The sequence below is a fragment of the Nilaparvata lugens genome, chromosome 1, assembly GCF_014356525.2.
Source record: "Nilaparvata lugens isolate BPH chromosome 1, ASM1435652v1, whole genome shotgun sequence".
Taxonomy (NCBI): Eukaryota; Metazoa; Arthropoda; class Insecta; order Hemiptera; family Delphacidae; genus Nilaparvata; species Nilaparvata lugens.
This window is the reverse complement of record NC_052504.1, coordinates 90,870,673-90,894,008: the sequence shown is the minus strand read 5'-3', so window position 1 is coordinate 90,894,008 and position 23,336 is coordinate 90,870,673. Positions and strand designations below refer to the sequence as shown.

Genomic DNA, 23,336 nt, shown 5'->3' with positions numbered 1-23,336 from the left:
TTCAGTTACAATAGAATGATAGATATAAATTTTATATTCAGACCAATGTATTTCCACATGAAATTACAAGTTTGAACAATATACTTCAGTTACAATACAATGATAGAAGATATAATTATATCTATTATAGATAGAATGATAGATATAACTATATCTATAATTTTATTGTAATTGAAGTATTTTGTGCAAACTTGTAATTTCATGTGCAAATAAATTGGACTGAATATGCTTTTTGCCTCAATTATATTACAAACTTGTGTATCCCTTGTTATTGCGATTGTTCATATACAGTGGATTGTTCTAGTTAATTTCCTATATTACCATTCTAAATTCAAAATCTTATGTGATTATTTTTGGATGAAAATGTATTTGTTTAAAACTGCTGAAGAATCATAACCTCTTTCGGACTAATATGCAATTGAAATTCGGGAATGGAATAGTAAGGGCTTTGAGCCTGTTTTTTCGTTTCCAATCATTTTATGATTTAGTTGATTTGTCATTGTTAAGAATAAATAAATATATATATTTTAAGAGTGACACGCGCCCAAGGAATTTGAATCACTTCTGAATGCTGATTGTAGCCCACTATATAATCATGTAGATCTATATACGTGTGGAACTGCATACACGTATAGCTATATACATGGGAGACTACATACACGTATAGCTTATATACATGGGGAACTGCTTACACTTATAACTATATGCATGTGATGAAAGTATATACTACTTGGAGGTGGACAGTAGGGCTATACACATGTGTAGCTAGCTATACACATATAGCTGTGTAGCTATACACATATAGATATACATATATATTACACATATGTATTATACGTGTGAAAGTATATGCTACTTTTGGAGGAGGTGCTTAGAGCTTCTTGCACGTATAACATGTGGTGGTACATATGTGGGACTATATACTTCTAGGAGGTGGTGAGGAGGTAGGTATATAACAGTGTGTAGGCGGAGTGAGTGCTTTATTGTCCGTCATGTCTGCAGCAAAGAGCATCATTCTCCTTGCCTCGTGTCTTGTGCTTGTCGCGGGCGAAACGAATAATGTCAGCGACTTGGAGACGAATCAGATCGGGAGATCCATCTCGTCAGCTGACGGTCTAGTCTCATCAGTCTTCCTTGACTGCTTGGACAACCAACAGTCTCCCATGCACTGTATCCGCGTCAAGACGCTCGAATACCTGGAGAGCGTGGTGCCGTCGAAACGCGCCCTGAAAACGCCTCCCGCCGAAGTGACCGACGATGGCGAACTGGACGCGCGTATCGGCGAACGCGTGCAGCGGTTCGTTGACTCGCACCAGTTCAAGCTGCGGCTGCCTGAGTTTTTCTTTCAGGGCGCCACCTTGGTCTTCACGCCCGCTAAGAGTCTGCTGGATTTCGATGTGGAGTTTCCTCAGACAACCGGCGAGCAACGGTCGGTCGATCAAGGTGTGTACAGTCAATAGATATTTCAACTCACATTCCAATAAATTTATTTGTTAATAGAAAGTATAGAAAGTATTTATCTGTTCTATTCTCTCTATCAATACAATCGCTTGCAACTCAAAAATTCGCCAGAATTAGTTCAATACATAAATTTACAATATAAAGACGCATACCAATGAAGGGTCCTTTTGAATACATGCATGTTTTGTATGAGATATTTACTTATGATTATCGTTCCGAACAAATTCTCATACATTTTTCGAGAGTTGCAATTCACTTTTATGTATTTGTATTGCTTGAGAGCAACTATGCGCTTACAAGTAATATATTTTCAAATTGTTTCAAAGATTATAGATTTCATTCGTTCATTTTTGCAATACCAAATAAAGTATCATGTAATGAGATATTAAAGTTGGTGAAAATAACATTAGACCCAATTTTCAATGAGTTTATACCTTTTAACAGATATTCCCATGATATTCATGAATCGTTTCTATTTTCAAATTGATTTCTATGGTTTTTCAAAAGGCCTTGAAAGTTTCACTGAGCTCAATACTCATACTAAATTGTTATTGTATATCCTTTTCCCTGTGATATTATTGTGATCAGTAACAAACTAACAATAATACTAGGCGATAATATGATAGATTAATTACATGATGATTGATTTTCTTCATCCACACATTCTACAAATTACAGTGTTGTGAACGAATGCGAGGCAATATAAGCCTTCACACCAGCCACTAAGTTGACCAAATTACACAAATACTCGTACAATTATAACAGTATTCCCTTGAATGAGTTTATTATTATTCCTTGATATAAATTGATTTAATCTTGACCGGCTCAATCAACTCACTGTCATTATAATATTGTTTATCACTTTCCCAATAAAAATTTGTAATTTGTTGATCAATATAATAATAATAATAATAATAATAATATAATAATAATAATAATAATAATAATAGTAGATAGTATTCAGCACATAGTTTCAGGCTGCTCAATATTGGCACCAAAAGAGTATTTGAGGCGACATAATAATGTTGCAAAGATAGTGCACCTGAAAGAAAACTATTCTTACTCTCCTCCTGCATTTATTGAGAGAAACCAGATTAAGATCTATTGGGATGTTCAAATGATCACTGACAGGCAAGTCATTCATAACAAGCCTGATATCCTAATGTTGAACATGAATCAAAAAGAAGCCTTGATAATTGATGTAGCCATACCAGCAGATGAAAATTGTCAAAGAACAAGAGGTGAGAAATTGAGGAAGTATCAAGAGCTAGCATTTGAGCTCAAAGATATGTATGGGCTCAATAATGTTAGAATAATCCCAATTGTAATATCTGTGAATGGTCTGGTTCTTAATTCAACAGTGGAGAGCTGTAAGGCTATTGATGTCTCAGAAACTCTGGTAGGGAAAATGCAGAAGTCTGTTCTGCTTGATACAGCTCGCATAGTACGCCAAACGCTCCAACATATTTGGTAAAATACTCCATCAATAATAGAAAATAATGCCAAGAGGTTGCATAAATTTTGCCCCTCTTCGCATAAGCTATCCGCAACTGCGTGAAAAAAGAGAATAATAATAATAATAATAATAATATCATGTGACCTGGCTGGCTCAGGTCTGGTGTCAGAGTTTTCAGGTCGCAACTGATCAATTTCAGGGCCTCTGACATGACCTAACGACTGCTTTTTAGGCAGCCGGGACCGACGGCTTAACTTTGATCAATAACAAACTAAGAAATACAGTAGGTGGTCATAAGTAGACTATAATCATAGGATCTTCTCTTGAGGGGAGAAATATATTCTTTTATTAGGCTCATGCATTTTTGACTAGTTCAATACCGTTATAATCAATAATCATCAATCAGTCAATACAGATTGGATACTATTAGTCTCAGTTATCAACTTGCGATTATTGGCGTGCATTATGAAATCGGAGAATCAAGAACATAGTCAGACTCTCTGTAGAAACTTTCTGTGTTTCAATGGAGGTGATGCTGTGCTAGATATTCACATTAAATTGTCACAACCACCTGTTTATCAAGAAACCTAAATCTAAATATTTATGTGATGACAGTTTACAGATCAAAATTCCAATCCATTTCGTTCTACTTGTTCAATATTATATTTATACTCAATAGCAGCTCATTCCAACCGAAACTTATTCCAAGATCTTCTTGCATTGATCATGCATTCAGGCAGTTTCCTAGTCCGACTCACAACAGCTTAAAATATTATTTTTACTAGCCTTCACTCTCGCTTCGCTCGCTATATCCGTCTAGCAAGGGGGCTCCGCCTCCTGGACCCCCGACTGGATCGTCCAAAAATTAGATCAGCGGGTTCGCTTCGCTCGCCTACATTTCTCATTTCTGCATGTTCCATTCCATCAGAAAGTCAAAGTACTGACAAAACGCAGAAAAGCTGAGAAAACGCTGATTTTTGGCGTATCTTTGATGAAATATAGTCACCTCTTCACAAGATTTTTAGACCCTAGCTAAACTTCTGTACTAAATTTGAACATTTTCTGTCTATTAGTTGATGAAAGAACTGAGAAAACGCAAATTTTGGGCGTATCTTTGGCGTTATTTCAAATTCCTTCCAACACAACATTATTACACCCCAGCTGAGCTTCTGTAGTAAATTTGAACATTTTCTGTTCATTTTTTCTCGATGAAGCTGAGAAAGCGCAAAAAACGATGGAAAACGCAGATTTTTGGCGTTATTCCACATTCCTTCCAACACAACATTATTACACCCTAGCTTAGCTTCTGTATTAAATTTGAACAATTTCTGTTCATTTGTTCTCGATGAAAACGCTAAAAAACGCTGGAAGAACGCTAATTTCAGGCGTAACTTTGTTATTGCAAATTCCTCCTAACAACATTATTACACCCTAGCTTAGCTTCTGTACTAAATCAATATAGATAACGATATTTTCTCAATTTCATATTTGTAAGCCAGGATTGAATCAAGATAATATCTTATGTCCACATATTATGTCATAATCATAATCTGTATTGACTGATTGATGATTATTGACTATAACAATATTGACCTAGTCGAAAATGCATGAACCCTAATAAAAGAATATATTTTTCCCCTCAAGAGAAGATCCTATTAGTTATGTTAACATATTATGTCCACATTCATTATAATGTTTAAAAAAAGGATGGCTTGATGTTGAATTGTGAATACTGCAACTGCTAACTGGCTCATTTTTTCGTTAATTTCCATTTCCAGCACGTGACATGAAGAAAAATATGCTACTGCCTCTGTTGATGCTGATCAAGCTGAAACTGAAGACGATCATCCCGATCCTGCTGACGGTTGTGCATGTGAAGGCCACCAAGGCACTCATCATGAGCAAACTGGCGCTCCTATTGGTCGGTGGCTTCCTCGCCTTCCAGATCCTCCAGAAAAAACAGATGATGCAGATGATGATGGCGGAGTCCACCCCCTCCCCTGCCAGCGCCTACGGACCTCCAGCTCCCACCTACGGTCCTCCCACCAACAGCTACGGTCCTCCCTCGACCGTAGCGACCGTATCCTCCTACGAAGCACCCATCTACGATGTGCCTAGCTCCTGGGAGCCCTCCCCCGCCCAGGGACCGTACGCCAGGGTGGGCTGGGACGCGCAGTCTATGGCCTACAACGGATATGTCAACTCTCAATCCAACAGCCAGCAACTGTCTTCCAGCTAGGGAATATTGGTGAGTTGAAATAAAAACGATATTGTCAGCTCCACATAATTTATTTGAGCCAAACTTAAGTTTCAATGCACTAAGGTGCATCATCTTGTGGTATTTTTTTCACTTTTTGTTTAGTTGAGAAGTTGATATTGTGGTAATTATTCATATTAAATAAAATGACTAAGAAATTGTCAAAAACCACAAATTTTGTGGTAATTATTCATATTAAATAAAAAGACTACGAAATTATCAAAAACCACAGATTTTATTGATAGTTAGAAAGACCGGTTTCGGTTGTTACACATTGTCAATCTCTGAAAGTCAATTCTCCAGAGATTGACAATGGTGTAACAACAGAAACCGGTCTTTCTAACTATCAAAAAGATCTGTGGTTTTTGACAATTTCTTCGTCGTCGTCTTCCTACAAGGATTAGGCAATTTGCCTGTTCCGACTTCAAACTCACCATCACATCCATCTTTTACGGGGTCTGCCCACACTTCTCCACCCCAACCGGGTTATACAACTGGGAATCCTGCCGCTCTCCATCCTTTCAACATCATCTTTCCAGTTTTGCCGATTTTCTTCAATATCCTGCCATTTGGAGATTATGTTGAGCTCGCTTCTTATATCGACATTATGAAGCCTATCTTCCCTTGTGCACGCTTTTACTGTTTTTACTGTTAACTGTTTTTCACTAAGACAATTTCTTAGTCTTTTTATTTAATATGAATAATTACCACAATATCAACTCCTCAACTACACAAAAAGTGAAAAAAGACCACTGCTGGTTGATTTCATTTCGTTTTTAATTCCACCTTAATATGGAAAAATTGCAATGTTCATATAGTGTAAATCTTATTAGTGAGTGGTAGAAGCATGGAACTACAGTCACATTCCCTTCCAAGTGTCAGTATTCCTTATGCGGCATCCACACTATCGCCCATTGCGTACAAATGACGACGAGCGCCAAAGTGTGGATGAATGGTTTGCCAGCGCTCGCCTTCATTGGCCTTCGCTTGCCATCGCTCCGATTCTTGTCGAGCGAAGGCGAGTGGCCAGCCGAGTATCTAAGAATGGTCACATTGCAGTGTGGATGGTAAGACCAGAGAAAACTTCTATAAACTGCTATATTTGTATTCTGTGGTAAGACCAATGTGGTCAAGCTTGACAGCTTGGCCAGCGACTGAGCGATAGTGTGCATTATAATAATAATTCAATATTACTTAGTGATTACATAGTATAAGTCAGGTTGTCTTAGTGATTATTGGAGAGAGATTATAAGATCATAGATCTTATCTGAAGCTTTCATAGATTTCATTCTGTTATCCTATTATATTAAGCGAGCAATTTCTGTATTTTTATATCTGGTTATTTATGTTCAACGGATCTCAAAAACGGCTTTCACGGAATTTGGAACATAGTAGTTTTATGATATAAAAATTCGATTGCACTAGGTCTCATCCTTGGGAAAACTCGCTGAACGACATTAAAAGGATAATTCATCCTTGGCTGAAACAGCTGTGGATAGTAAAAAAGTGAGTGAGCGAGTGAGTATGTGAAAAATCGAAATATCGCATCCCCGAAATTCATAAGGTGACATACAGCCAGCTGTGAAATATAAACACGATCATTTGAGAGAATATTGTGTTCTTTCATGGCTTACTCTATCTATAGTAGGCTATAGTTATGTTTATCAATAAATAAAAATAACGAGCGAAGCTCGGTGCCCCGTTATTTTATAGTGAACTCACACACTCATCCAGTAACAGCCTATGCTGGCATGCAATGTGAGGGATATTTTAATTCTGGAATTATAAATTAAAACATGAATCTATCAACAATGATTCGATAATTTTAAAACTTGTGTTCTGTATTGATAGAACTTGAGAATAATATTATTACAAGGCTTGCCATTTATGAATGTTGTGTTGATTTCAATGCGAAACCAACTTATGGTAGGTACAGTACTGTATTTTTCTTCATTCACAAATATAATTTTATACATTTTTGTAGATGTCATGGTCAACAGTAGTGCCCCCCTCTCCAGGATGCCCCCTGAATATCCAAATTTAGTACCAGCCCCCTCTCCGCACAAATAAGGTACCCTCACGCAAAAAACGATCGTTAGTTGCTATCTTAGACACTCTGTTTGGCCTTTTTTAACTCCCCTCCACCAAAAATTGCTTGAATGATCAAATGAGAACGAATAGATCAGATCATAGGTAACATTCACTAGGATCACTGAAAAATTCAGTAATAGATACACTTTTTACAAACTTCAGAGCACCTGAGATACTTTTCATATAAGTTTTTTCCTGAACAATTTCTTGTTGGAAAGCCGATTGAGTATTTTCATATTTAGGTATTACTGTGTTTTTGTAGACAGCTTTTCATGATTTACTTTTTTCATAAATATTATATCAATTTTGTTCAAATCAAATTTTTTTCGCAATACAAACAATTGAGGGTCCTGCCAGACCCGAAGGTTTTTCGGCGGGTGCCCAGTTACAAAAAAAAAACTAGTTACAAAAGATAAATAAACTTAGACAAAATAAATATTACACTTCAAAGATTTCAAGTATAAGATGAAAGAAAACAAATACAAATTGCAAAAATAAAATAAGAAATATACATCAGATTTTGATAGAGAATTAATAGAAAAAAGGGAAAATAACGAAAATTTATTAGAAAGGAATGAAATAGAAAAAGGAAAAGGGAAAATTCGTTTTACACAAGTAATAATACATTTTTTATCGTTGAGGCATTTTTATTGTATTTCTTGCTTGTATATTATTTTTTATTCATAGTCTACATTGTATTGTTTCCAATTTGACAAATAAATTTTGATTTTGGATTTGAATTTGAGGCAGGCTTTGAGGTTTTTGATTTTTATTGGATTTTTCCATAATTCCTACTTCTTTTATTTTTCAGGCGTACGTTGGAAAGGAAATTGAATACCGGCACAGAAAATCGAAGTAACCAAATTTGAAAATTAATTCGAGGGGTTTATAATATGTTACACCTGAAAGAAGCAGCGAAAATATTCCAATTCTCAAATACATCTACTTAGAATACATCACTTTCAAATTTCTTCTGATAAAATGTAATACTCACCAATTAAGCGCAGTGTGAAATCAAAAACTTCGAATTATCCAAAAAATCTACCAGCTCAACTTCAGGTTTGCTATTTGAAAGCTGTTACCAAAGCTCTTTTAAACATCTTGTAAGTTATACCATTATTTATTGAATATTTGTAATATATTTATAATAAATGTTCCTACCAAGCAGGACTCACTGTCTCCTTATTATAATTTTTCCTTTGCTGTTTGACTTTTTAAAAACTGCCTTCTATAATAAATTACACAATATAACTCCAAAAGTAGACAATATCAGGTAGGAGTGTACTCGTATATTTATGAGCTTTTTCAACTCAAACAGCCAGTTGTACAAAAATCAGTTGAATTTCAAATTTTCAATAATGATTAAATGACAATAGAACTAATCAGAAAAGGCTCTTTTGAAAAGAAGAGTCTTTGACATATAAAATTTAATTACGGTTAAAATTCAACAGGCTTTTGTACAACCAGGCGAAATAATTATACTAAACTTTTGTTAATTCACTTAATTGAATTCTCTATTTAATTTTGTCACTCTCCAGAATATTGAAATTGAGAGTGGAACGTCGAACGAGGTGATTTTATAAATGAATCGATTGCAATCATGCAAATGCAATTTTAAAATGAATCAATCTTTATTTCCAAGCTTCTATAGTAGGCTATAGAACAATCCAGCAATATTCTCTTCAGTATAGCCTATCGAGCTTCATCAGAGTTATTTAACTTGACACTTTGTCCAACAGATTGAAATAAGTATAGGCCAACTTCATTAGCTGTAAAAAAGCAAATTTTAATATAGCCAATATGTTATTCCATATAATGCTCATAATTCTCTATATCTATAATTCCAAAATTGATTAATTTTTTACAGTGTTGCAGTCGATTTCAAAAAATTGATATAATATAGCCTACTTACACAGAGTACAATCAATCAAGGCTATAAAAATTATAATTTTATAGAATTGTTCCTATTCAAAGAAGTACTTTTCTCAACTTGAAGTGAATAGCCTACATTTTTCTTAATTGACTCAAAAGTTTCGGCCTATTATATCCTTATTATGCGAACGGTATAAGAATAAATCCATACATCAATCAGTATATTCAGTAATCTGCAGCTAGATTACTATTCAAAATGACCTTATTGAATCTCAGAAGTTTCGGCCTATTATATCTCCATTATGTGAACGGTATAAGAATAAATCCCTACATCAGTATATTCAGTATCTGCAAATTGATTACTATTCAAAAATATGACTTAATTGAATCAGAAATACTCAACCTATTTCGGAATATGTGTTATCTGAATTTGAGAGAGGAATAGCACAAGGTTACCTTATTTTTCCTCTCCCTATCATTTTGATAATACCAGAGAAAACTCTGTAATTCTGTAATTCTGTGATACAAATAAACTCTTGTAATTCTGTGATAATACTTATTGTATAAATGAATAAAGAAAATAAAGAAGTATCTGGCTGATAGCCAATTCTTTCTTCGTGAGAAGATGAATCGATAATGACGAATTAATTCATAACAACATTATTGGCTTAATATAATAGATGCCTTTGTACTAAAGAATTTTATTATAATTGAATGTAATTTCTCACCTTTGACAAATTTTCACGGTTTTGATGGAAAATATTGAATACTGGAATGTGCGGCAGTACGTTTGATCTGATTGTGAGAATTCTCAAAGTGCTGTGAACCCACTCAGGTTTTGATTGCCATGGAAAGTCATGGAGTGCCGTTCTCATTTTATCACCCTGCATTGGAAAGATCATCAATTTTTAATGTGAACTGGCATAGTTGAAATCTAGTAAGATTTGGATGAGATGTACATTGCTGAAAACAATGTATATGTTGTTCGATGGAATCGACGTTTCACTTGATGCTATACTAGTAGTTCTGTGAACAGTAGACATCACGCGGTATTCTCATCCACAAGTACCTGATTGAAACTGTAGACCTTATGGAAATACAGCAATAGACTGGCTTCTCCACACATCTGTGTAATCACTTGTCAGCTGATTTATGATGAATAATTCTATAGTCTGATTTTTACTCCAATATTTGCGTATGAAGGAGGCTCCTTTTTCCTTTTATATTATCCTTGAAATGCAAAATTTCCAAGAACCTTGTATATACGTCGACGCGCAATTAAAAAAAAGGAACATACCTGTCAAGTTTTATGAAAATCTATTATCGCGTTTCGCCGGAAATGCACAACATTTAAACATCAAGAGAAATGCCAAACCGTTGACTTGAATCTTAGACCTCACTCCGCTCGGTCAATAATAGTTGAATAGTTTTTTCCAATTAAGGCTGTACAAAGCCTAAGAATAAACTTTTTACTGGTGAAATTTTTCAAAGTTTTTCGATGTGTATACTATCAAGCTATGAAAATGAAAAAGTTTTCTCGGGAAAACCTTTTTTTATTTGATTATTACTTTTTGAGATATGAGCGCCTAAAGTTCAAATTTTCGGGACAGAACATTTCAAATTCGTGAGATAAATCCATGAGATTTAGAGGATAGATTCTTCATGGTATTGTTGATATAGTAAAATAAAAATTTTCTGAAACTATCAATTTTTGAGGAAGTTATTCAATTTACCAAAAATAACTTAAAATAAAACAATAACAAAAATAAAACATTTTTTATGATCATCACTTTTTGAGATATGAGCACCTGATGTTTCAATTTTTGGGACAGAACATTTCAAATTCGGTAAGAGATAAATCCATGAGATTCCGAGGATAGATTCTTCATGGTATTGTTAATCTAGTAAAATAAAAATTTTCTAAAAATATCAATTTTTGAGGAAGTTATTCAATTTACCAAAAATAACTTAACTGAAAGTTATTTTTGGTCATTTTTAGTAAATTGAATAACTGAAAGTTATTTTTGGTCATTTTTAGTAAATTGAATAACTTTTTCAAAAATTGATATTTTCAGAACATTTTTATTTTACTAGATTAACAATACCATGAAGAATCAATCTATCCTCGAAATCTCACGGATTTATCTCTTACCGAATTTGAAATGTTCTGTCCCAAAAATTGACACATTAGGTGCTCATATCTCAAAAAGTAATGATCATAAAAAAATGTTTCCCTGAGAAAACTTCTTCATTTTAATAGCTTGATAGTATACCGAATTTGAAATGTTCTGTCCCAAAAATTGAAACATTAGGTGCTCATATCTCAAAAAGTAATGATCAGAAAAAAATGTTTTCATGATAAAACTTCTTCATTTTGATAGCTTTCGACTATAATCGAAAAGCTTTGAAAAATATCACCAGTAGAAAGTTTATTTTTAACCTTTGCACAGCCTTTATCATGTGCTGAACAGGTCACTTGATATGCTGTAGTAGAAAAACTGTCAGACATCTTCAAATTTTATGCTAATTTTCAATTCTGTCACTTTTTCCACATTCCGGTTCTACTATATTTTTTCTCTCCATATTGCTTTTGCTGAAAAATGTAACCACGTATTACACATAGCCTACCTTTCAAAAAGTAATGATCAGAAAAAATGTTTTCCTGAGAAAACTTCTTCATTTTGATAGCTTATTTCGACTATAATCGAAAAGCTTTGAAAAATATCACCAGTAGAAAGTTAAAGAAGCGCATCTGACACCTAATTGATTTGTTTAAAATATTTCAAACTTACTACATTATAAATATTATTCATTTATTCATCGTACACAAATCTTTATGTTATCAAACACAAGTCGCACATATAAACAAAGAAGTCATCGTAAGCTGCGTTTAGCCTACACCAAAGTTATAAACAAAATGTTAATAACTTGATCCTTATAGATTCTATTAGTTTGAACATAACTTATCATACATATGATTAACATATGTGTTTGTCAAGTTCCATTTAATCCAATAGAATCGATAAGGATCAAGTTATTAACATTTTGTTTATAACTTTGGTGTAAATGCAGCTTTATAGTCACAAGTTATAAAAGAAAGGTGGAACACAAATGAAGAGAAATTTTTAAAAGTTATAAACCTATAATTATCTAGTTGCATTAAATATGCCATTACATCTGGCGTAGCTACCAGGAAGTCATCCAGCCTGCCCTCATAAGCTGTTCTTGTGCCCTCTTCCACAATGTGTCTTTTGGTTTGCACAGCGACAGACTTACAAAAAGGTGTTGGAGCCTTTCCCCATTTGTGCAACGCATAGGCACATCTTACATTCTGAGTTCGGAACCTGTTTATCTATAAATATTAATTAATTCAATAACTGGATGATAATAAGATATGTTTATCATCAAAAGAGCGCAAAATTGCTGTAAATTAGTGTACGGTACCTGGATCTCAATAATTTGTCCATACTCAGAGTAAGCAACTAGCATGGAAAGGAGCGGGATCATCATAATTCCATATTTCGTCCTTTGGATAACATCAGGATGTTTCTGAAAAACCACAGAAAACCATTATGTCCTCCTTATAAACTACACTATCAATAGATAAAACACATTCAACCAGGACCGTAGGCTACTAGATTATATTTGCGAAAAATGATAGAATAATTTCATCAATCAAATCTAGAAACCACAATCTTATCATTTTTAATGTGTCGCCTACCTATCTCAAAGATCACACAAATTCTTGCATATAAGAGAATAACAGAATTACTTGATATCAGGTTGTCTTGCAGTCAAAAATAGAACTTAAGTGGAAGATTTGAAAATTAACCGTTCAAAACATTTTTTATCTATACCGTATATATTTAAAAGCTAAATGGCACTCACTCACTCGCAGAACTAAAAATCTACCGGACCAAAAACGTTCAAATTTGGTAGGTATGTTCAGTAGGCCCTTTATTTAGAGGCGCACTAAGAACGGATTTGGAAAAATTTCCAAAGATACGCCCAAAATCTGTGTTTTTCCAGCGTTTTTTAGCGTTTTCTCAGCTACTCAGCTTTATCGAGAACAATGAACAGGAAATGTTCAAATTTAGTACAGAAGCTCAGCTAGGGTGTAATAATGTTGTGTTAGATGAATTTTTTTTCTTTTAAACATCTTTATTGCCCATAAAAACAAAATACAAAATAAAAACTTACAAAAGAAATATTCTAGATTATAATATCATGCCATTTTACAAATAAATTAAAATTATATGGCACCATCCAGCAAGGGCAAATTCCTGACCGCTGAGTGAGAGTATCAGCTGTTTAGAGAATATAAAAATTTATTTACTAATAATCAAAGCTACAAAAAATCGAAGTTCAACAATTACTAGTAGTTATAATATTTGACTGATGTCGGAGAAAAATTTTTGTATCACCCACTTATTTATCTGTTTCATCCTCTGTCTACCCCCTATTAGAAAGAGATTCAGACAATGCATTTGGCATGATATTTATTATTTTTGAGCTAATATACCCCAATTGTCTTCGCACTATTGTCAAATCTGAATAGTTAATATACTATAAATGTTATGAGATGTAACTCTCAGGTTATACATAGAAACGTTATTATTCACTGTAAATTCATCCTCCCTCATGATCTATAACGTCAAAGATACGCCCAAAATTAGCGTTTTTTCAGCGATTTTTTTTCTGCTTATTCTCAGATTTATCGAGAACAAATGAACAGAAATTGTTCAAATTTAGTACAGAAGCTCAGCTAGGGTGTAATAATGTTGTGTTAGTTGGAATTTGCAATAACGTCAAAACATACGGCCAAAATCAGCGTTTTTCTCAGATTTTCTGCGTTTTCACAGTACTTTGACTTTCTGATGGAATGAAGCATGAAATGCAGGCGAGCGAAGCAAACCCGCTGATCTCATTTTTGGACGATTCAGTCGGGGGTCCAGGGGGCGGAGCCCCCTTGCTAGACGCATATGGCAAGCGAAGCGAGCCTGACGGCTAGTTAAACATAAAATTGTTGGGTTAGAATAGTTGTAATATTACCGCACCAGTCTCAGAAAAAATCCAGTCCTAAATGCTCAACTGAAAAACTACAATAATTTCGCTGTATGCTACTCTATTCTTGTTTATAATAATATTAACGTTGCATCTCTGAATTCAATGTGATCACATTCTTAATGGTTCATTTTTTATCATTCTTTATTCTAATAGAGGTTCATTGTGATTATTTCTTGAATTCCTATTCATTTGTTGCTTTCATTTTTTGGGAGTATGAATCTATGGAAATCTGACACACATTACTAGATTTGGAATGTATGAATTGAAATAGAAACAGTTTGTCAAATAAAACCGATTATACAATAATCTTCCAAGTGTTCAATGATTATAGAATAGGCCTATGTGTTACCATACTTAAATAAATTTCTTACTCTGAAATAACATGGAAGTATAATAAAAAACTGACATCTTCATGCCATTCTTTGATTTTGTGAATTTTTCAAAATTTTACAATTGGAAAGCTGGAGTAACTAAGTCATTATAATAATTCACCTCTGAATCATATTTTGAATGATATTCAAATAAAATTAATATTACAAAATTGTTCATAGTCTTATGGATGAATACTTGGATTTACCTCTATTAACTGTATAATTAGCTAAGTCATTATAATCTTTCACCTCTGAATCATAATTATTTTAAATGATATTCAAATAAAATTAATATTTCAAAACGTTTCATAGTATTATTGATGAATACTTGGATTTACCTGGAAACAGAATATCAATAATGCCAGTTCAATAGTGAGGAAAACGTTTCCATAAATCAATCGGAACAAGAAAATCTTTTTCACTGCTTCAAGTTTTCTGTGAATCACAATAGCATAATTCATACATATATTTAAATTTCTCAATTTATTTTCAATTTTTACAGTAATTTTTCAATATTCTTCACAATGAATATTATAGAATAAGTATACAGGAATTATGTAGGCCTACCTATGCGCTTTTTCTATCATATCAGATATTTATAAGATGAAAATATAAAAACAAATCGATTCCAGTAAAAAACTATAAAAATCTACTATAGGCTATATAGGTTTCCTGCATTTACTATGAATTATTTCTACTTTCTAAATATTATGATGAAAAATATGTAACTTATTGTTAATCAGATTTTTTAATTGTTTTTAAACATCAGTTCTGAAAGCAGAAATAATTTTAAGTTGCTTATTATGATGAGATAAAAAATGTTTTTTTTAAACTTAGAAATTTTGGTCATGATGTATTCTTTTGTGAATGAATTGTCAATACCCTTAAATGTTAAGTTAGTAATTATCAAGTGGAATCATTGTTGGTACTCCTAGATCTTCGAGTACTTAACCGTAATTCATTTGACTTTACATGAAATACTATATATTGAATCACTATTTTGTCTCTTTTCTGTTTAAGGCTACTCTTGTAATATAGATAGAAATAAGAATCTCAAGTCAATGAAAATGGCATGTATTTTCAACATAAATGTGATATATAATTGTAATTATATATAATTATATTTCTCATACATTGTGATAAATAATTCAAAAAAGGGTACTGAGATTTTTATTTCTATTTATTGAATCACTAATAAGGTACCGTACCCTTTTATTCTCAATATAAATATAAATAAGGATAAAAAATGTATGATGTATAATATAATGTATTTTTAATCTATTATTATAATTATTTCAAAAAAGGGTACTATAATTCTATTTTATATAGAAAAGATAAAGAAGTGTAACTCAAGGTGTAAATCTCAGGCACTTCTTTGCATTTTATCTAAATTTGGAAGAGGAATAACTCAAGGTTAACCTTTTTTCCTCTCTCCCAATCATCTTTTAAAGGGGTGTTATTGTAAAAATGAATAATTTTCCTGATTAGCTTGTCATTTTATCTCTTCCATAATCAATTAGGCTATTATAGAAACACACTCTATCCCTATAGCTGTAGATACATTTTCATGTAATACATTGCACAATTTATTGATATTATGGTAAACATAGCCTATTAAATAATTAATAATAATAATATCGTGTGACCTGGCTGACTGAGGACAGGTGCCTATTAAATAGATACTTTACCTGAATATCAATCTATGTTGAAGAACCAAATCTCTCATAGCCAACTTCAGCTCCGCCTCTTGGTCTGATGACATTTGTTCGACATTTTTATCAACATAATATTCCTCAATACTCTTGTCTTCCAATGATAGCTGCTGAATGTTCATGCAAAATATATCTATTTCCAAAGATACATTACTAACAATCATGATACAGACTGTGTGGCAAATGAATGTACCCACAAACTGCATATAAATATAGAATGATTCGAGAAAAAACACCGGTAATAATGACTGGAGGCTAGAAAACACAGGTGGACTTCTTGAAGCGCTTTCGCTAGAAAAATAGAACATGAACGGTAATGTCACTTGACTCAAAGTTTGCAAGTTCAAAATGCAGAGAAGAATCCCAAATGTAGGAGCCAACATGTAGGCAGTGTAGAAGCAAGCCATTATTTTCTCCAGTTTATCCACCAGCGAGACAGTTTTTCTTTCGGAATTATAGATATAATTTGATTTCTCCTGGTAAAATCTGTTGTCCTTTGAATTTCTATCCTTATCAGTCACAAAATATCTCCCATTCACCATCTCAATAGCAATCATTATGTGATGGGGAAGGAACAGGAGGTCATTGATCAGACCAAGAGTTCCAAGATTGTTGTTCAAGCTTTCAATGGCGGAAACTTTGGAATTGAAGTCCCATGAGCTCCATTTCTGTGAGATTGCATAAAGGTTTGTAGACCAACGTAGTTCACAAATAGATAGAGGAATTTGCCAAATATTTTTGCTCTTGGATATAGTTTTGTCTGCTTCAAGTAACGCAGTAGTTTATCTCTGATTTTCTTAATTTCTCCACCGTCCTTCTGAAAAATCAAGATTATTTCTTACATTCAATGTTAATATTCAAGGATAGTAAACACAGTGGAAATGACTGAAAGTTTCTACATAAACATTGATGGTGTATCTGTATCCTTCAATGTTGTGCAAATAAGATCCTGAATCAATATTCATATATTTGAATAAAATTTTCACATTAGGCTATTATTTATAGAAAATACCTGAGCTATAGAAGAACAGTTCTGTGTTATTCTGTTAAATTAATGTTTTGTGATTTCTCAGTTTGACGAGTCTTGGAAAAATAATACAATTATGTGAAGAGCCGATAATTTTCTAAGATTGGTTCAAAACATTTTTTTATTAAATAAAAGAGCTAAAATTTTAGCTACAATTTTTTTATCTCGATCTTGGCTAAATAATATTATATTTATTTATTCACCAAAGATATTCACAATACATGTTTATACAAAATAAGCCACGGGATACACCCAAGCGGCTTACATTAAAATATATAACTAACGAAAAACATTTCAAGCTAGCTAACAAAAATCAAATTACCTACACTATCTCAATTTTAGGATACATTTCTTTTTAAATTCAGGTAAAGAATCTCCATTTATAACACAATTTTCAAACATTTTATCATTAAATAGCTGAAGCATAATTTAAAATGAAGAATTTGGGAGCAAGTGGTATTTTTGGTTTTCATATAATGAATGTTCTATTAACTCTCTGAATGCTGTAGAACTTGGTACAACGAAAAATAATTCTTAAAGCAAATCCGGACAATCCAATACGGTAGATTATTACACAACTATGTAGTATACATAGCAAAGCAATCTTTCTTCTTAGCTCTAAACTATCAAATTTACAAATTTCTCTCAATAACATTGTTGGATAATCTCTAGCACAACTCCCCATTGACTTTATAATAAACTTATTTAAAAAGAATAGATTTGAACTTTCTCAATCTTGGATACCTATTTTTTAGTTGTAGGAAGCCAAATAGCGACTACTACAATATTCAAGTTTACTTCTAATTATACTGTTATACAATACTTTATTTTCTTTAACACTTTCAAATGACTTGGCGGATGACCTTTCCAAAAAACCAATTATCTTAGAACTAGGAATCTAGAACTATCTTAACTATCTAGAAACTTAATCTAGAAACTTTCTAATCTAGAAACTTAGAACTATCTTAGAACCTACTATTGATAATTTTTCCAATATGATTACGAAACTCCATTCACAGTTAGAAATGACTCCTAAATCCTTTTTGATGTTAAAATATTTTAATGTTTGCTGACCTAATTTATAAGGAAAATCATTTTTGTTATCACTTCTTAAAATTGACATAGCCTCACATTTTCCAATATTGAGGAATAATTCATTTTCAATACCGTACACCAAATACGGTACTCTATGAATTTACGGTTTTATTTCGAAATTACAATGATCAATAGCCTAGTTGGAGAATCTCGCACATGATTGATACCTAGTAAAATTTATTGATTTTCATCTTTTTTAATTCTTACATACTATTTTTTTCAATTCAATTTTCTATAATGAAATGAAGGTTTGTAATAAAATATCTTCAAATTGCCTATCCATAAAGCATATTTATTATAATTTCTCCACACAATCCTACCATGAATGTATATTATCATACATTACTGGTATTAGTAGATTATTTTTGGGATCGATTGGTATAATTTTGGATGGTAATATTCTGTATTGAAATAGAATATTCTCAATTCGCTTGCAAAAGATGGAATAAAGAGCTTAATAAAATAATATTTCAAGCTGTAAACGTTGACTCAGAAAAGAAGTTCTTGAAAATCTCAATAATATAATCTTGTTCATTAAACTAATCAAATCAGAAGGAAAAATGGGATTAAATTCACTTCAACAGAGCTCCATTTTCAGATAGCTCTGTATATTTTATTCTGCAAAACGTATTGCATTTCAATTCTGTATCTATTACAATTCTCAAAAATATGTATCGATTAGGTAACTACATCTTATCCTCTTCCTTTTCAGAATTTTCCTATTTAAAATCTTCTTATTTGCTATATGATTTTCCCCACTTTTCTTCATTCTCTTTCCCACGTATACTGTCAGGCCTACACAGGTTCTTTTTCGTCATATCCATATCCACTATACATAAAATAAACAAATTTCATCTTTGATTCCAATTCTTACTGTATTAATTCTCTTCAGTAGCTTGTCTATTATTTTGTTTTAATTTATTTTTTGCTTTCTCTTCCAGCAGTTAAGTGATTGAGTTTATTGAAAAACACTTATTTTTTAAAAGACTTTTATTATTCAATATTGATCTCTCATATTTATTACATTTCATTGTCATTTCTTGCTTCAATTTTTTGTTATCTCTGCATATTTTGTATTGTATTGTTTGCTAACGACGTGGTTAAGTGGTAGAATGGACAATATTGTCCAAACTTCGCCACGTCAACATAAATAAAAAGTCATTCTATTCTAGTCTATATTGTCCAAGTTTGTGAAATCAGATACTAATAACGTGAAGAGCCTAGGTATACGTTGAAACTTCTAGGTTTGGCTCAAATAAATTATGTCGAACTGACAATATATCGCTTCGATTCCACCTTAATAATTATTATATGAAGAAACTTCACAATATTTCTGTTCATAGAGTAAATTTCAATTCATAGTAGTGAATTTCAAATCAGATACTGATTTTATTCATTTATTTATTTATTTACATACATAAGCTCACAGAATAGATCCATGTCAATATCAATCTTCCAATATCAATATTGATGCCTTATGGACATCAACTAGTTTAGATACATAATATTAGATGCAAAATAAGAATGAAAAATAAAATAAATTGTAAACACAATTTTTGAATACTAATAAAGTAAGAAGAGGCGAAATGAAAAAATAAAATAACCAATGATAATAGAAATGCAGAAGAATGAAATAAAATAATAAGAAGAATAAGATAGAGAATAGAGGAAAATAGGGCTTTAGAAGAGAGAAAAAAGAAATGAGGGAGTTCAGTATAATTATTTATCAATCATGAGTCAGCTATAGAGCGATATGCTAGTTCACAGGATTTCTTAAAGGTTTGGAAACGGTCAGCAAACGGATCAATGCAGTGGCTTATTATTCTATTGTACAAACGTAAAGTTCTGTATATGTAAGAATTGCAATGATGAGTCGTTCTGATAAATGGCATGTGAAACAGAATATTTGGTCTTGGTCTATTAAACGGGACATGAAGTTGCAACATACTTATAATTCTGGCATGAATACCTGATTGTTTATGATATTATATAATAGCAAGAGGGAACCGACAGATCTCCTTTCTTCCAATCTTTGAACATTAATATCACCTTAGATTGTCTGTTGAAAAGCTATCGGACAGAATGCGTGAATTTTTAAAATAAAGATACCTTAAAAATGTATTCTGAATTTTTTCTAAATCAAGAATAGCGCTGCTGTGAAATGGAGCCAAACTAAAGCAGCCTTTTCAATTTACTCCTCACTGTAACATAGTACAATTTCAAAACAACGTCACATGCTGTAAAAGGCCTACAATTTCGAAATAAAATGTTTATTGATTATTCTCTTTATTTTCCCATACCATTGTTAAATTTATAAACATGTAATGAAAAACGTTTTAAGTCAGGGGCTCTAGAGATCTGGATGTACAGTAACTTAGATAAGAGAAGCAATAGTACGGTACTCACCTCCATGATTTTATTATTTATTCGTTCTACAACAGTTTTTTCTACTGAGTTGAGAAACAGAGTAGCCTATATTATAAAAATCCTTTTTTATGAATTCTTTACAAAATTCTGATTGAAAACTCTGTGATGAAACTGATATTTTATAAATTATAAACGGATATTCATAGTCGGTGCCCCAACATAATATAGAGGCTATAGTTGACTAAGCTGCATAGCACTGATGTTGGAACTCAAATGTTAGAGGATATCTGAAGTGCAACCCCTGTTGTGATACCATTTTTAATCTCCACCAAACTATATACCTCATATTTCTGGTTGATGAGGCTTGTCAATCAAATCAAGCGGTGATTCAGATTGCAAAGAACCCCTAATAATATTACAACCGAAGCCACAATTATGTCTATTCTAGATTTAAGCTGCGATTTGGCAGTCAGAAAGGGAAGATGATGATAGTTTTCAGGGAAAATGACTATATTTTGCTAGCAAATTACACCAGGAAACCTTCAAAGTAGTTTTCTTTGTCTCTCCGTAACAATTATGATAATAGTTTGTGATTTTGATATTATTGTGATGTAGGCTACATCACGGTTGAGTCTTAGGTCTCAGTCTCAACACTGATTCTACACAGTAAAGTTGGAGGAATATGGTCAGCTCCTCTGATTCTACAATTCTATATAGTGAGGTCCACGTTATAATGACAGTATTGTATATTGCATACTTTAGTGATTGTATTATACAAATATTTGTATGTGATTTTGGCAATAAATTCAATTCAATTCAATTTGATCAACTTTGGTTTTGCTATCCTTGTCTATCATTCGACAAAGCTCGTGGTACTATCCTTTTCTAGGTCCACAACGATGACAATTATGTTTTTGACAGTGTAGAAATATAATAATTAATCAATGCAGAGAATCGGCATCACTATTCTTCTATCTTTATACCACTGCCATTATAACGAGGACCACGCTATAGGCACTCTGATACTATTTATGATACTTCTTCTTCTTCTTCGATGGTCCTACAGCCCAAATCGAGCTCCGGCCTCCTCAACTATTCATGATATTATTTTATTTGTTAGGTTTCGGGAGGCCTTTATCTGGTATAATATATCTCATATTTATATCTTCTTCAAGTTTTTTAGATGAAGTGCTGCATCATTCAAACATTCGATTAATCAATTAATTATCATCACTCGATGAGTTCAATAAAGCCTACTATGACTAATTAAAACACAATAGAAGATATATCAACTCTGAAGATATATCCAGAACACTGTGAAGAAAAATAAAACTACAAATCTATGGACATGTTATAAATCCAGTTGTCTGAGTCATTGTCAATATTGTAGAACCGTTCCATAATTGAATAAAAACACACATATGTTGTCAAATTCTACACAGTATTCGGTACACGACCATGGTCGATTCCCCACACCGGTCACATTTTCAACCTATATGTGTTTTTATTCAAAGCCGGTTGTGTTGTATGGGGAAAAACTTAGGTTTTGAAAAAGGAAGATGAAGACCTAGCCTACTGAGTTTATGGGAACGAAAGATTCTGAGAAGAATAGATGATCCAGTATGTATTGATAGAGAATGGAGACTTCGTTCGAATCAAGGGCTGCGTGACCTGTACAGAAAACCACCGATTTTACATGAGATAAAAGTTAGACGCTTGAGCTGGTTAGGTCATGTAGAACGAATGAGCGATTCAAGAGCCGTTAAAAAAGTCTTCAGAGAAAACCCAGGTGGAAGAAGGCTGAAAGGACGTCTACGCAAGCGCTGGCTTGAGGATGTAGAATATGATCTTCGGAAAATAGGCGTTAGGGGATGGAGACGCAAGGCTGCCGACTGAGAGGAGTGGAGAGGCATTCTAGAGGAGGCCAAGGCCCTGGATGGGCTGTAACGCCATGGAGTAAGTACCGGTAAGTAAGAAGATATATCAAGTACCCTCTTCTACAGTATTTTATCACAACACAATTAGTCCCAAAGCCATTTTCACAAAACTTTTCTAGAGCAATTTTCAAATGTAAATCAAGTGTAAATAGCTCTTGAAGAGCTGAAACTAGTCGTGTAGTGAAAAAATAGCAGGGTATTTGATATACATTTTATTGTGTTCCAATAATTTGAATAGCCCTGAAAAAGAGAGTACTACTATGATTAACTACACAGTAATGTAATATATAATATATATCTTATCAGAAGAAGATTGATTTCATCTTAAACTGCGTTTACACCGGAGTTAATAACAAAAGTTTAATTTTTTTTTGCTATTAATTGATGCTATTAACAAAAGTCATGATCTAAGCATATTAATCATGATCATAACATATAATATGTTAATGACATTTTCTTTAATAACAAAGAATTTTCTGTTAAGAACATGAGTCATTAACTTTTGTTGAGATAAATTTTTGACGATTCAGTCAAGTTAATAACGTTTTGTTAATAACTCATTATCAACTCCGGTGTAAACGCAGCTTTAAAAAAAATGAGTACCTATTTAATTTATTATTCCA

At 32.7% G+C, this 23,336-nt stretch overlaps 2 protein-coding genes across 2 annotated transcripts; one reads left to right on the top strand and one right to left on the bottom strand.

The window, feature by feature from the left end:
• Window positions 1–860: 860 nt before the first annotated feature.
• On the top strand, window positions 861–8,435 carry LOC111053614. The gene is made up of 3 exons (XM_022340534.2): window positions 861–1,443; window positions 4,696–5,165; window positions 8,077–8,435. Exons 1-2 carry the CDS (start codon window positions 993–995, stop codon window positions 5,154–5,156), a joined length of 912 nt encoding a protein of 303 aa, XP_022196226.2. The 5' UTR covers window positions 861–992; the 3' UTR covers window positions 5,157–5,165; window positions 8,077–8,435.
• A 438-nt stretch (window positions 8,436–8,873) lies between these two features.
• LOC120349447 lies at window positions 8,874–20,938 on the bottom strand. Its single transcript, XM_039419602.1, has 6 exons — window positions 20,816–20,938; window positions 16,264–17,104; window positions 14,914–15,010; window positions 12,582–12,686; window positions 9,866–10,021; window positions 8,874–9,034 (listed from the first exon to the last, which is right to left on the bottom strand). The coding sequence occupies exons 2-6, from the start codon at window positions 16,842–16,844 to the stop codon at window positions 8,981–8,983; spliced, it is 993 nt and encodes a 330-aa protein (XP_039275536.1). The 5' UTR covers window positions 16,845–17,104; window positions 20,816–20,938; the 3' UTR covers window positions 8,874–8,980.
• Between the last annotated feature and the right edge of the window lie 2,398 nt (window positions 20,939–23,336).

Bases quoted from the DNA above. Each gene is read 5' to 3' on its own strand.
- LOC111053614 (XM_022340534.2), top strand. From the start codon at position 993: ATGTCTGCAGCAAAGAGCATCATTCTCCTTGCCTCGTGTCTTGTGCTT. The intron at 1,444-4,695 runs GTGTGTACAGTC...TTCCATTTCCAG, and splicing joins GCAACGGTCGGTCGATCAAG to CACGTGACATGAAGAAAAAT.
- LOC120349447 (XM_039419602.1), bottom strand. From the start codon at position 16,844: ATGATTGCTATTGAGATGGTGAATGGGAGATATTTTGTGACTGATAAG. The intron at 15,011-16,263 runs GTAAAGTATCTA...TGTGATTCACAG, and splicing joins CAACATAGATTGATATTCAG to AAAACTTGAAGCAGTGAAAA. The intron at 12,687-14,913 runs GTAAATCCAAGT...GTGGTTTTTCAG, and splicing joins TATTGATATTCTGTTTCCAG to AAACATCCTGATGTTATCCA.